Below are 14,133 nucleotides of genomic sequence, written 5' to 3'. Positions count from 1 at the left end.
GTTGCAAAATGTGGAGAAGTGCAGATTTCCAAGGATATTATTTATTTATTATTAAATTCCTGCGGGGATTTCTTTCTTTCTTTCTTTCTTTCTTTCTTTCTTTCTTTCTTTCTTTCTTTCTTTCTCTCTTTCTCTCTTTCTCTCTTTCTCTCTTTCTCTCTGAAAGAGCAAGAAAAACCCTCCCGCTATCCACTCATTTTCTGTGCCAAGCATGGTTTTCGTAAACTTCTAGCATGTTGCCTCTGACTCGCCTTTTCCCTAAGCTAAAAATGCTGCCGCCTTTTCTCATTGGGAGTCACTCGATCCCTTTGATCATTTTCTTGGACATAACAAAGCCAAACACATGTCACCAGCCAGGCCTGATACCTCCCCAGCTCCTCTCGAGGGCTGCAAATAATGGTTGTCACACATCATCTGGCCAATGAGCCGCATTTGTGTCTGGCTGGATATTCTCACATCATGCAGGCTGTATTTGTATTCTTCTGTGTTCTCAGTCATACTTTGGTGGCTTCTTGCCCCAACTTGTTTCTCTCCTTTGGGCCAAGCTGCATGTGTAGCTTCCCTAAAAAGGACTTGTTTTTCCACCCTGTCCACAAAGAAATGTGCACTAAAATAAAACACAGGTACTTTCTAAATACCGTACTTTCCTGTCTATAAGATGCCCCCATGCATAAGACGCCCCCTACTTTGGGGACTCTGGTTTAAGAAAATGAGGAGGGGGGAAGAGATGGCCTATAAGATGCCCCCATGCATAAGACGCCCCAAAATTTTGGACATTGGACTGAAGTGAAAAAGGACCTACAAATATGGTCAAATTTGAAGTTATCACTGTTAGGCCAAATTGCTGTGATAAAAATGAACGTATTGCCAAGGATGCTGTTTTTGTTTCAAACATTGCAAATTTTGGACAAAATGGACTGTTTCAAGAAGTGGCAGAGAGACATTTCTAGATTTGTCTGGCAGGGCAAGAAGCCTCGAATAAAATTCAAGATATTAACTGATGCTAAAGAAAGAGGTGGATTTGCCCTGCCAGACCTTAAACTTTATTATGAATCAGCCGCCTTTTGCTGGCTGAAAGAATGGCTGCTTCTTGAAAATACTGATGTGTTGGGTTTGGAAGGTTTCAACAATGTATTTGGTTGGCATGCATATCTCTGGTATGATAAGGTTAAAGCACATAAAGCGTTTAAAAACCATATTGTCAGAAAAGCACTGTTTAATGTCTGGATAAGATATAAGGACTTGCTAGAAAATAAAACCCCAAGATGGTTGTCACCAATGGAAGCAAAGGCTCAGAAAAAACTCAATATGGAGGCCAAATGGCCGAAGTATTGGGAAATTCTGGAACAAGAGGGAGACAGATTAAAACTGCAGAGTTTTGAAAAATTAAAAAATAGAGTGCAAGACTGGCTCCATTATTATCAAATAATGGAGGCATATAATTTGGACAAAAAACTAGGCTTCCAGGTGGAAAAATCAAAATTGGAAACAGAATTGTTAGATCCCAAAGTTAAGAATTTGTCAAGAATGTATAACTTGCTGTTGAAATGGAATACGCAGGATGAAACGGTGAAATCTGCTATGATTAAATGGGCACAAGATGTTGGACACAACATTATGATGGCTGACTGGGAACAGTTATGGACCACAGGTATGAAGTTTACGGCATGTAATGCCTTAAAAGAGAATTTAATGAAAATGATCTACAGGTGGTACATAACACCAGTCAAGCTTGCAAAAATCTACCATTTGCCCGATAATAAATGCTGGAAATGTAATGAGACTGAAGGTACATTCTTTCACCTTTGGTGGACATGCCCAAGGATTAAGACTTTCTGGGAGATGATTTATAATGAAATGAAAAAGGTATTTAAATATACCTTCCTGAAGAAACCAGAGGCCTTTCTCCTGGGCACGGTCGGCCAATTGGTGCCAAAGAAGGATAGAACTTTCTTTATGTATGCTACAACAGCAGCAAGAATACTTATCGCAAAACATTGGAAGACACAAGATTTACCCACCCGGGAAGAATGGCAGATGAAGTTGATGGACTACATGGAACTGGCGGAAATGACTGGCAGAATCCGAGACCAGGGAGAAGAGTTGGTGGAAGAAGATTGGAAAAAATTTAAAGTCTATCTACAGAAATACTGTAAAATTAATGAATGTTAGAAGGATGCTGGAATGAAGTTACATGGCTTTAGCAGAAATGTTATAAAGAATTAAGTAAAAATAGATTGTTAATGGGTTAAAGTGGAAAATTTAAGGTTAGATTGTGTTAAGATAAATTATAGAACAAAAATTGAGTAAGAGGGAAAGGATTTGCTGAAACAGCTAATTGAATTAGAATACAAAAAAGGGAGGTGTGAGGAGGTCGATGAAACAAGTAAATGAAAGACAAAGATATGGAAATATTGGATGTGTTTTTAATTGTTTTTGCTTTTTTTGTTTTACTGTATTGTTTTCTGTTTTTTTTTCTTTTTTCTTTCCTATGTATTGTAAGGTTTTGATTTGTTCTATATAATTTTCATTTTTTCTTTCTTCTTTTTTCTGTAATCTTTAAACCTTTAATAAATATTATTATAAAAAACAAAACAAAATTTTGGACATTGTTTTTTAGGGAAAGTATCTAGTCTTATACACGGAAAAATACGGTACTCTGGATACCACTGGCTGATCTGGTGCCACGACACTCCCCAAAACAAGTTCTGCCTCTCGAAGGACATGTCTCTGCTTGACTCTGAAAGTCTTATTACCATCTCTTTGTATCATGTGCATGCATATCAATCACTTTGAGACATGCAGGGCAAAATCCCAGTTTCTGGTACCTGTTCCTAGTAAACCATTGCCCCTTCTCTTTCTCTCTCGATGTGAATTTGAAAAGTTGTCATGGTTCAGAGTGTGTGCATGCATGTCTGCTGTTGTTGGCATCTGTCTCGAGAGACAATGGAGTGTGCCTCTGGGGGTGAAGTCAAACCGCTGTATTAGCAGCACCGAAGTGACTCCCTGGGGCAAAATCCTGGGCAGTGTGGATGGAGGTCCGGGGCTGCCCAGACGACAAGACTCCCCTCCCAGTCTCGCTGATGTGGTCTAAAGGAAAGCAGAGCAAGACGTTTGGCACCAGCTTGGCTGCAGGAGTTGCCAGAAGGAGGCATATAAGGCACCATCTAACCGTCTTAGGGACTACACCCCAGGTTTTTGTAGGGTTTCCTCCTTAGCCGTTTCTTCTCCCCAAGATGTTCTGCAAGGCAGCGGAGATTTAGGATCTGAGCATTCCTTCTCCTAGATAGGTGACCTTCTTAGGTGGACGAGCCCCATCTGCCCCTCACTTCCTTCTACAGCCTGTGCAGTAACTGCCTTCTTGACCACTGGACCCACTCTTGGTCTCATCTGCTCAAACCGCATCCAGGGAAGTCCCTGACTCACTGAGGGTTTGAGACCCATCAGCTACCCTCACCTGGTTTAGCAGGCCAGTCAATCCGTTCCTTGGTTGTAGCCGCTGTCACCAGTTGACAACTTCCACAGGTGAGAGCTGAATGCAGGGTGTGGACTAAAGAGGGGCAAACTATCCCAGAAGGAGCACGATGTGTCCCCCACCAGAGGTGCTAAAGGTAAAGGTAAAGGGACCCCTGACCATTAGGTCCAGTTGTGGCCGACAGTGGCGTAGCGTGGGTTGTCAGCACCCGGGGCAAGGCAAGTAATTAGCGCCCCCTAACCCGTGGATTTGCCCTAACCCCAGATGTTGCGCCCGGTGCGGCCGGCCCCCCCTGCACCCCCCACGCTACGCCACTGGTGGCCGACTCTGGGGTTGCGGCGCTCATCTTGCTTTACTGGCCGAGGGAGCCGGAGTACAGCTTCTGGGTCATGTGGCCAGCATGACTAAGCCGCTTCTGGCGAACCAGAGCAGCGCATGGAAACGCCGTTTACCTTCCTGCTGGAGCAGTACCTATTTATCTCCTTGCACTTTGACGTGCTTTCAAACTGCTAGGTTGGCAGGAGCAGGGACCGAGCAACAGGAGCTCACCCCATAGCGGGGATTCGAACCGCCGACCTTCTGATCGGCAAGTCCTAGGCTCTGTGGTTTAACCCACAGCGCCACCCGCGTCCCTACCAGAGGCGCTACCCCTCGCCTTAACACCCCATACGCATAATATGTCATCACTCATAGCCTCTGGTGCTGCAATGAGTGAAGGGGAGAACAATTCCCCAAGGGATCGTGGGGGCAGCCATCTTGGATTGCCACACTGTAAGTAGACAAGGGATTACTGTACTATCCTTGTTGTGAACAGCTAGTTCAAAGCCAAAGGGCAGCCAATGAACCAGAAATAAGAGAGTCCGATTATTTTTACTCTGGGCCAGTTGCCAGAATTCATTGTGCAAGTGTCAGAAATTGGCAGGGCGAGCATTATGTTTTTAATTGAAGCTGGGCTTTTCAAAAAGAAAAGAAATACATTAGACAACATCTCTGGTCAACTGTAGAGTCCCAAATAGGTTGACCAACACATGCAAAGGTACATGTGGAAGATATCTTCACAGATGCACGTCACATACTATGCTGAGCTCAGGCAGGCAGGCAGGTGAGGGCAGCGGCAGAGCAACTTGCCGACATGGCAGCTGTGGGGATTGTTATCACACCTGCCTTCCCATGCGACCCGAGTAGCGATATGCCTTGGACTCTGCCCCATGGCTCCATCAGGCGATCAAAGTTGGCATCTTTACAGAAGGCTATGGGCCATCACACAGGAACAAGGGAAGCTGCTTCATACCGAGCCAAACCATTGGTCCATCAAACTCCATACAGTGGTACCTCGGGTTAAGTACTTAATTCATTCCGGAGGTCCGTTCTTAACCTGAAACTGTTCTTAACCTGAAGCACCACTTTAGCTAATGGGGCTTCCTGCTGCTGCTGCGCCGCCGGAGCACGATTTCTTTTTCTCATCCTGAAGCAAAGTTCTTAACCTATTTCTGGGTTAGCGGAGTCTGTAACCTGAAGCGTATGTAACCTGAAGCGTATGTAACCCGAGGTACCACTGTACTATCTACATCATGGGTAGGCAACCTAAGGCCCGGGGGCCGGATGCGGCCCAATCGCCTTCTCAATCTGGCCTTTGGATGGTCCAGGAATCAGCGTGTTTTCACATGAGTAGAATGTGTGCTTTTATTTAAAATGCATCTCTGGATTATTTGTGGGGCATAGCCTATGCCGCATAGGAATTCGTTCATCCCCCCCCAAAAAAAATATAGTCCAGCCCACCACATGGTCTGAGGGATGGTGGACCAGCCCACGGCTAAAAAAGGTTGCTGACCCCTGGTCTACACTGACTGGCAGCAGCAGGCGGGAGTCTCTTCCAGCCCTATTTGAAGATACCAAGGATTGAAACTGGCACCTTCTCCCTGCAAATCAGATCTATGCCCCTTCTCCAATTCAGATGGCCCCTTCTTCCAGGCCCAGAAAGCAATAGACTTAACTTCTTCTTCTTTAACCTCCATGCTATCTAATTCCATCAGGGCCTACAATCCAGTAAGTTTCCAAGTGCATCATTTTATAGCATTCATTTTTGCCTGGGCCTCTGTGTGGCAGGACAGGCAAAAAAAAACCAAAACCACTTGAATATACCTGGCAAAGCAGAAACAACCCCGAGTTTTTGCACCTAGGTGTTCAGAAACATCCTGCATTGCAGTGGGTTGGACTAGATGGTCCTCAAGGGTCCCTTCTATGATTCCATGCTCCCTATGGAGCTGCAAAGGTATGCTGCTGATTCGGGAAAACCGATGCCATTTCAATTACTGTTTACCTGCTCCTCCTGCTCTGTGTGTATATTGGTTGTTGTGCAATGCAAAACGAGACATGAAACTCCATCACAAGAAAGGGAGACCCCTGTATCCAAAGTACATTTTATTCAGTTAACAGGTCAAAATGGGAAAGAAAGAAAAAAAACATCAGGAAAGCCAAGAAATTGTGGCGAAAGGAATGACACAAGTGTCTTGGGTGTGAGGTGTTAAAACGGGGAAACAGGGCAGAGCGCCCTTTTCTTGTCAGTGGTTCACAGGTGCAACAGCGGTTACTAATGGAGGACCTAGAAAGTGCTGGTCACCAGAGAAAAGTGTGTGGAATGTTAATTGGCCAAAATGGCAGCACTCTGGCCAAGTAGAGCTGGACAGGGAGGGGGACCTGCCGTGCGGTGTGAGGTTAGTATACAGCAAGGACCGTCAATGCCTGTCCAGCCAAAGAGAGCCATCTTGGTTCCCATAGAAACGGAGGTCAGCCATGTTGCTCTTCCTGGGAGCACAGGCCTTAAGCCTGTGCCTGCACCTGCGCCTGAGCCTCCTTGACTTTCTCCACAAGGGCCTGGATCCGGGTGGTGAGGTCCTCCACCAAGGGGGCGAACCACTCGCGCACCTTTTCGGCCGTCTGGTCAAAGGAGTCCTTCAACTCCTGAGCTCGGCTGTTGAGCTGCTCGTGGACCATCTTCCCTTGCTCGCCCACGGCCTGCACCAGGGCCTGGAAACGCTGCTGCCCCTTCTCTCGGATTTTGGAGAAATAGGGCTCCAGGCTCTGGCGCATGGCTTCCACCTTCTCGTCTGCGCTGGTCTGCACTTCCGCTCTGTAGGCTTCAAACTTCCTCTGCAGGTCGTCGACGTCCTTCGTGAGACGCTTCTTCATCTTGCGCATGTAGAGGTTGAACTGGGACCGCAGCACCTCCATGTTGTGGTTGAGCATCAGGCGTGCGTCGTTGGTGTACTGGACCACCTTGCCCTTGGTCTCCTCCATGTCGGTCCGCAGCTTCTCGGACAAGGCCGACATTTCGGTCGTCAGGCGCTGCTGCACATCCCGGGAGTAGGGGCCTATCTTGGAGCGCAGGTTCTCTGTGTAGAGGTCCAACTCCGCCATGGTGTCTGTGATAAAGCCACTGTGGAGAAGGAGGAGGTAGCAGGGAAGGGTCAGAATCGTGTCACCCTGGTCATTCTCTAGCATTAGGCCCTGCCGCCATAATTCTTGCAGGATAGACAACCAATCTATCCTGAGGTGAGCTTGCCCACCTTGGAGGAACATGGGTGCCTGTACCACCCTGCTAAGTGGCAAGGAGAATTTGGCCACCCTGGCGCCACATTCACACCATACATTTAAATCCCTCGTATACCTCACTAGCAAAACCCAAGAGAAACCTGGCAACTGCAGATCATCTGGTTATCTCCTGCTTGGACTACTGCAATGTTCTCTACGTGGGGCTACCTTTGAAGGTGACTTGGAAACTACCATCTAATCCAGAACACGGCTGCCGGACTAGTGACTGGGAGTGGCAGCCGGGAACGTATAACACCAGTCTTAAGAGGATTTATATCGTCTCCCAGTACATTTCCAAGCTCAATTCAAAGTGTTGGTGCTGATTAAAGCCCTAAACAGCCTCATTGACCTTATATACCTGAAGGAGCATCTCCACCCCCATCGTTCACTGAGGTTCAGCTCTGAGGGCCTTCTGATGGCTCCCTCCCTGCGAGAAGTGAGGTTACAGGGAACCAGACAGAGGGCCTTCTCGGTCATGGCGCCCGCCCTGTGGAACGCCCTCCCAGCAGATGTCAAGGAAATAAACAACTAATTGACTTTTAGAAGACATCTGAAGGCAGCCCTGCTTAGGGAAGTTTTTAATGTTTGATGTTTTATTGCGTTTTTAATATTCTGTTGGGAGCCGCCCAGAGCGGCTGGGGTAACCCAGTCTGGTGGACGGCATTTAAATAACGAATTATTATTATGATGGTTGCATTGAAGTCACAATCCTAGCAGTTTTACAAACTACAGTTCCCAGGATTCTCCGTGACTGTTGAAGTGGTATAAGAGAGCCTTAAATAGAAGGCATAGATGGGGCTCCAAGTCAGATTTGACTTACATGTGGGATAAAATGGTCGCCTGTCACCAGACTCCGTTTGAGCCATGAACAAAAAGCTGTCAGCCACTCAACCAGTCTCAGCTTCAGCCCCTGCGACTGACAAGTGCCAACCAAGTGTTTGTGGTTGGAAAATCTAGCTATTAGAGCTTCCAGGAAACAACAAAGCAACACATTTAAATCACCAGCCATTTGCTTCCCCCTTTAATGTCTCCCGCTTCCTCTATCCTCAGGGCAGGATTCAGACCTTTGGAGACCCTAAGCGCTTAAAAGATTTCGGTATCCCCGTAGATATCTAATTCAAAATATAAGCAGTAATAAAGTGTGAAATAAAACTTTCTTTTTTTGAAATGAAACAAAACCTACAGTAAGATGGAAAATAATGTTTATTTTCCTGTATTCGTATGAATAATGTTTATTTTTGTTCAGCTGCACCGTATGGTTTTTATCAGGGGTGGCCAACTCTCAAGAGACTGCGATCTACTTTCAGAATTAAAAACTGGCAGTGATCAAAACGCAACGCCCCCCGTTTTGCGGGGGGGGGGGTTCAGCTCAAAGTGGTTGAGCTTTAGGGAGGAGAAAACCCTGTTTCTTAGGGATTTTAAAAAAAGCTTTTTGGGGGGACTTCTGTTTTTGGGGTGGCTAAAGGCAAGGGACAAAGGTCACTCACAAAAAGATCGCTATTGATGAAAACAGCGGCACAGAGAAAGCTCCATCTTCCTTTCCAGAGATCAAACAACAATGGAGGGTGGGATGAGGGGGTGGAGCAGGAGTCAGTTTTTGCGACGCTAAGGAAAGGGAGCCAGATATCGACCTGGTCTATATGGTAAATCTGGCAAAGGGAAATTTCTGTGGTGCCCCCCCTTCCCTTGATGCCCTGAGGATGTGCTTCTTTTGCTTAATGGTTAATCCAGCCCTGTTTATCCTGGCTACACTCTCTCACATCAGCTTGTGACCTACATCTTCCACAGTCAGCACCGCAGAGAAAGTGGACATGTTCTGGGATTTATGCTACTCTTCTTCCAAACAACTATTACTCAGATAAAAGATCACCAAATTAAGCTGACTAACGCTGGGTACACACTCCTGTTTACTCTGCATCCAGTGTGACTCCAGTGCTGGTTTAAAAAGCAGTGTTTACATGATGATTATCCACAATCCATATCTATCCAGTTGTTTCTTAGGGAATACTGTGTCTTGGTGCATTTTCCCCATGCAAACCAGCACAATTCAAAGTGTTGGTGCTGACCTTTAAAGCCCTAAACAGCCTTGGCCCAGTATACCTGAAGGAGCGTCTCCACCCCCATTGTTCTGCCTGGACACTGAGGTCCAGCGCCAAGGGCCTTCTGGAGGTTCCCTCACTGTGAGAAGCCAAGTTACAGGGAACCAAGAAGAGGGCCTTCTTGGTAGTGGCACCCGCCCTATGGAACGCCCTCCCGTCAGATGCTAAGGAAATAAACAACTATCCAACGTTTAGAAGACATCTGAAGGCATCCCTGTTTAGGGAAGTTTTTAATGACTGATGTTTTAATGTATTTTTAATCTTTTGTTGGAAGCCGCCCAGAGTGGCTGGGAAAACATATGGATGGGGTATAAATAATAAATTATTATTATTACTGATGAAAAGAACATCCAACTGTGTTTCAAGCTGGCAATGTGTACACAGCCTAAATCATCCTTCAGCAGGAGCCTGGAGGTAATGAGGGACCACTCTGGAAGATATCGTGGCCATATCAGGGTGTGAACCAATCTGACAATGCCCGTCTCTAACACCAGGCCCCAGTAAATTTCAAAGCTCTGTTGGTTCCAAAACAAATTAGGGATGCAAGAACCAAAGCAATATTTTGCAAAGGACCTGACAAATTTGAAAATTCTAAGGGCTGATGTCCAAACAAACAAAAACAGAAGATTCTAAAATCCAGGGTTATTTTAACGTCAGAAATTGTACAATTCCGATTGGGATTCCTGCCATGTAAGTGTGATATGGACTGTGTACATACTATACCTTTAAAGCACATTCGAAATGCATTCTTTCCCTCAGAGAATTATGGGTAAACAGTAGTTTACCCCTCGCAGAGTTACAGTTCTCAGGAGCACTTATCAAACTACAGTGCCCAGAATTCTTTGGGCGGGGTGAGGAAACATGCTTTGAATGTACTGTAATGGTACACAGCTTCATTTCCACCCCACCCCCCCAAAATGTGTTTAGATATCACCCATCTTAAGATCTATGTCATTCTATGAGATTTAAGAGCAATGTGAGCTTGGACTTTTTTGAGTATGCACTGTGGCTGTGAAAACTCCAGTTGTGCACGTGTCATTAAAAAAACCCCTCACCTAGCGCCTGTACCCACTTAAAAGGAAGAAGCAAAATCACTCACTCCAGTTCCTTGCTGAGCTGCGAACTCTTGATCTGAGCCGTGGCATCATCTGCCGCTTCCCCAATCCTGGTCACTACGTCCCTGAAGACATCCACCGTCTCCTCCCATTTGGATTTTGTCCCTTCTTCCGGGACAGGGTTGGCCAAGGAGCCTGCGTGGATTAGGGAAAGGAGGAAAACATTCAAGGATCTAGAAACAGGCCAAACTCACGTCCCCCCAAACTGAATGAGGGATGCCGGTCAATAAGGGGCATCCCACCAGGTCGCAATCCACTTACAAAGTAAGGCCCTTGGAATCAGCGAAGCCACACTCCTGCGAGTGATGGCCAGGAGGCAAAACATGAAGGGATTTATGCAGCGTAGTCCTGCTCAGAGGAGACCCACTTAAAAACAATAGGGATGTATTCAATGATTTCAATGGGCCTCCTCTGAATATAACTTTGTTGGAGACACGTCCCCAATTAAAAAGGTACTTCCTGTTGCAGGGGGAAGTGCCGCCATCTTGTCACCTCTTCCCATCGCTAGCTAGTGTCTCAGCGACTGGAATGGGATGGAACGGCTTGAGCGTGTAGTTTGTGACTGCCCAGTGCTTTGGTTTTCAAAATGCCGGTCATTTCGCAAGCCCAGATGGAAATGCCATAAACCTCCTTTCCTTGTGTCATCAATCGATGGCACAAATGTCCTTAACTAATCCCAGCAGCTCTTAGGGTTGATGTTACTTTCACAACTCGGCATTCCTAGATAGGGTGACCCATTGATGGGGCCAAAGGTTGTGGTTGTTAAACACAAGTCCTAAACAAACCTTGACAAGGCACCTGCATGCCGGAATAGGCAAACAGCAAACTACTTCAGCCTAGGGTGGTCAGTCCAGACCCCCACAGAGCCTTCCCTTCTGGTAAAAGGGCAGCCAGCCCACCCAACCTTTCCCCTTAGGATGCATTTTCTTCCCATTTGTTTGCAGGTTTATCGTGCTCTGCCCTCCAAGAAAGCCCCACTTTATCCTCAAAACAATCCTGCAAGGTAGGCGAAGCCGGATGACTCAGAGTCAACCCTGTCCGAGCAGGAATTTAAACCTGGCTCTCCCCCCAGTCCTAGTCTCATGCTCCAACCACTACACCGCGCTGCCAAGCAATGAGAGGGGGCAAAGGACTCTACAGCTCTCTCCTTCCGCAATCAGCAGTGGGTCCCTTCCCTTATTACATATTACACATTACACAGTTGCACAAGTGAAGCTCTCTGTGCCCCTGAGAGATGCTACTGGGTTTGATGAGGCCCTCAGCTACTGAAGGTAATGGGGCCCTTTATATGTCCAGCTGTCCTTTGTCAACAACAAATGGTTGCTGTTTTTTGTGTTGAATATATGCTATATGGTAATTTCTGCACCCAGCAGGTATCTAAAGCCATTTGCACATGCAGAATGTAGGCACCCTATATATAGAAATGAGCAAACCAGGCTAGCAGGCGGGGCCCATGTCTTACATCATAGGAGCCTACACAACGCAAAACACTGTTGCTGTATGTTAGTTTAATTTTATTTGTTTTTTATCTTATATTTTGGAAATGTACATCAAGGTTTTTTTTCCTTTAAATTTTTTTGGGGCCCCCAAGAGAGTGGGATCCTAAGCTATAGCTTGTTTAGCTTATACGTAAATCCGGCACTGCTACCAGCCAGTGCAGACAGCACTGAGCTAGATGGACAAGTGTCCAATTTTTTTATAAAGCGGCATCCATCGCACAGTGAGCAGGACAGAGTTTTAAAGCCCATTTAAAGCATCCCCATAATTTTAAAACACAAAAGTCGAGCTAGCTCAGATTTCTGGCCACTCCCAACAACGCAACCCTGATGTTCTTATGTGTCTAGTCTACCTTCATCCCTCTTTCCCTCTTTACATTAGCTCACGCCACACACAACTTGTGGAGAAGCGATATTCTCCTAACAAACCATGGCATAAGACTAAGAGCTGCTTTGCTGGGTTGGACCAAAGGTCCCTCTGGTCCTAGTGTCATGGACAGTTGCTTCTGAGTAGCTCACAAGCTCAGCATCAAGTATATGCGCATTCCCCTGTGGTCTGTCCCCAGCATTTGCTTCACCGAGGTATACTGCCACTGTTTGTGGAAGTTCCACACCCACGGAGTATAGAAGTCTGCTGCATTTGAACTAGCCTTTAAGGAGCATTGGGATTGAGGGGACGAAGGGTGCTTAGCTTGTTCTGTGCATCCAATTTTATTCAAGACAAACCACCTCTTCCAATTCCGTCACTCACCTCCCAGCAGGACCACTGTGAAAAACAGGGCAAGGAATTTCATGATCACCGACTTTTCTGGACCCTTCTGAGAAACGGAGACATAAAAAAAAGGGACAAAATTAGGTAATGGAGTGACTTGAGGGTGGGTGTGGGTATTTTCCTCCACCAGCAGGAATCTTTAAGAGACACACACACAGGATTAATCGCAGACCAGCCAACGATGAGACTGTATCTGCTCAGTCCCAAAAGGGAGACCCCACCGAATGCCATACCATTAAAAAACCACAAAAAACAACCCTACATTAACAGATTTTTCTCCAAATGTCCTTAAATCGAAAACAGCTCTTTCCCCTTGGTCTCTTAGTCCCAGTCCACAATGCACATTAGAACCCACAAACCCAACACACCTTCAAAACAAGAAAAGATCGTGCAAAGTTGCCAGTTATTCTGCTTTGCTCTCACCTTCCTTTACCTTCTCTTCCTCTGGAGTCTGGAAAGTGTTCAGACAGACCTTCTGTGCAGACTTAAATACCCAGCTCAGCTGGTAGGGAAGAGAGGGGGGGAGAGGGAGGCGGGACTGGCAGAGTCAGCAGCAGCAGTAGTCACAAAATTTTGCCAAAGTGGCATCGAGGACAAAGTTTAACACCCCCACACACACTTTGCACACACACACTGCTGGGGAAAGTCTTAACCCTGAACTCACCAGAGAGAGAGAGAGAGAAACAAAATAGTTAAAGCAATGTTTTTTTATTGCATCAAGTATGTGAACTTTTGACTGACACAAGTCTCCCCATCAGGCAGAATAGAAGTTGTTAAATAATTCTTTTTCCTCTCTGCCTGGAGAACGTGGAAGAGGGGCTTTCGCACATTTCCCATAGCCATCTTTCTCCCATTTTTTTGCAGCTACAGTGGTACCTCGGGTTACATACGCTTCAGGTTACAGACTCCACTAACCCAGAAATAGTACCTCGGGTTAAGAACTTTGCTTCGGGGTGAGAACAGAAATTGTGCTCCGGCGGTGCGGCAGCAGCAGGAGGCCCCATTAGCGAAAGTGGTGCTTCAGGTTAAGAACAGTTTCAGGTTAAGAACGGACCTCCAGAACGAATTAAGTACTTAACCTGAGGTACCACTGTATTTGCACAAGCTTCACTGAAAATTGTTTTCTTGCATGAAACGAATTGTGTTCTTGGGTGGTGGGGAAAAGATGGCATTGATTAAAATGTGTTTATGCTACAGTGAGGCCCAAAATGGGCGATCGAAGTCAGACTGAGTTAACATAAAACAGTGGGACAGAGTTTAGGAAAGGGTGATTCAGAGGGGAGAAGCAGCAGCGGGAGGCCATGCAAAACTCTTACCCACCAATTTCTTCTCCCTTAACGCTTCTGTTCCCAGTGGTGACAAACTCATATTGGAATACCCCAGCAGAGGTGACAGGGAAGAAGATGGGGGAGACATTTGCCCCTTCTCTCCTCCAAACTATATCCTCCCCTCTACTGCCTTTCAACTGTTTTGCTGTTGAGACTGTTCAAGTCTGTTGCTGAATGTGTAGCTTATGAGGGTCTGAAAACAAATTTACACATTTCTACCACTTTTTCAGGCACGCACAAGTGAATCCAGACAGTAA

At 46.2% G+C, this 14,133-nt stretch overlaps 1 protein-coding gene across 2 annotated transcripts; it reads right to left on the bottom strand.

The window, feature by feature from the left end:
- Positions 1–5,881: 5,881 nt before the first annotated feature.
- Positions 5,882–13,127, bottom strand: APOE (apolipoprotein E). 2 transcript variants are annotated; one of them, XM_083627902.1, is made up of 4 exons: positions 12,972–13,127; positions 12,528–12,594; positions 10,265–10,415; positions 5,882–6,911 (listed from the first exon to the last, which is right to left on the bottom strand). In XM_083627902.1, the coding sequence occupies exons 2-4, from the start codon at positions 12,568–12,570 to the stop codon at positions 6,296–6,298; spliced, it is 810 nt and encodes a 269-aa protein (XP_083484028.1). In that variant the 5' UTR covers positions 12,571–12,594; positions 12,972–13,127; the 3' UTR covers positions 5,882–6,295. The 2 variants fall into 2 exon arrangements, with proteins under 2 accessions (XP_083484028.1, XP_083484029.1); XM_083627903.1 differs by having other exon boundaries at positions 12,917–13,005.
- Between the last annotated feature and the right edge of the window lie 1,006 nt (positions 13,128–14,133).

Source organism: Podarcis filfolensis (genome assembly GCF_964270895.1).
Source record: "Podarcis filfolensis genome assembly, chromosome: 8".
Classification (NCBI taxonomy): domain Eukaryota; kingdom Metazoa; phylum Chordata; class Lepidosauria; order Squamata; family Lacertidae; genus Podarcis; species Podarcis filfolensis.
The sequence above is the reverse complement of the archived record's forward strand: the minus strand, read 5'-3'. Positions and strand labels throughout refer to the sequence as shown.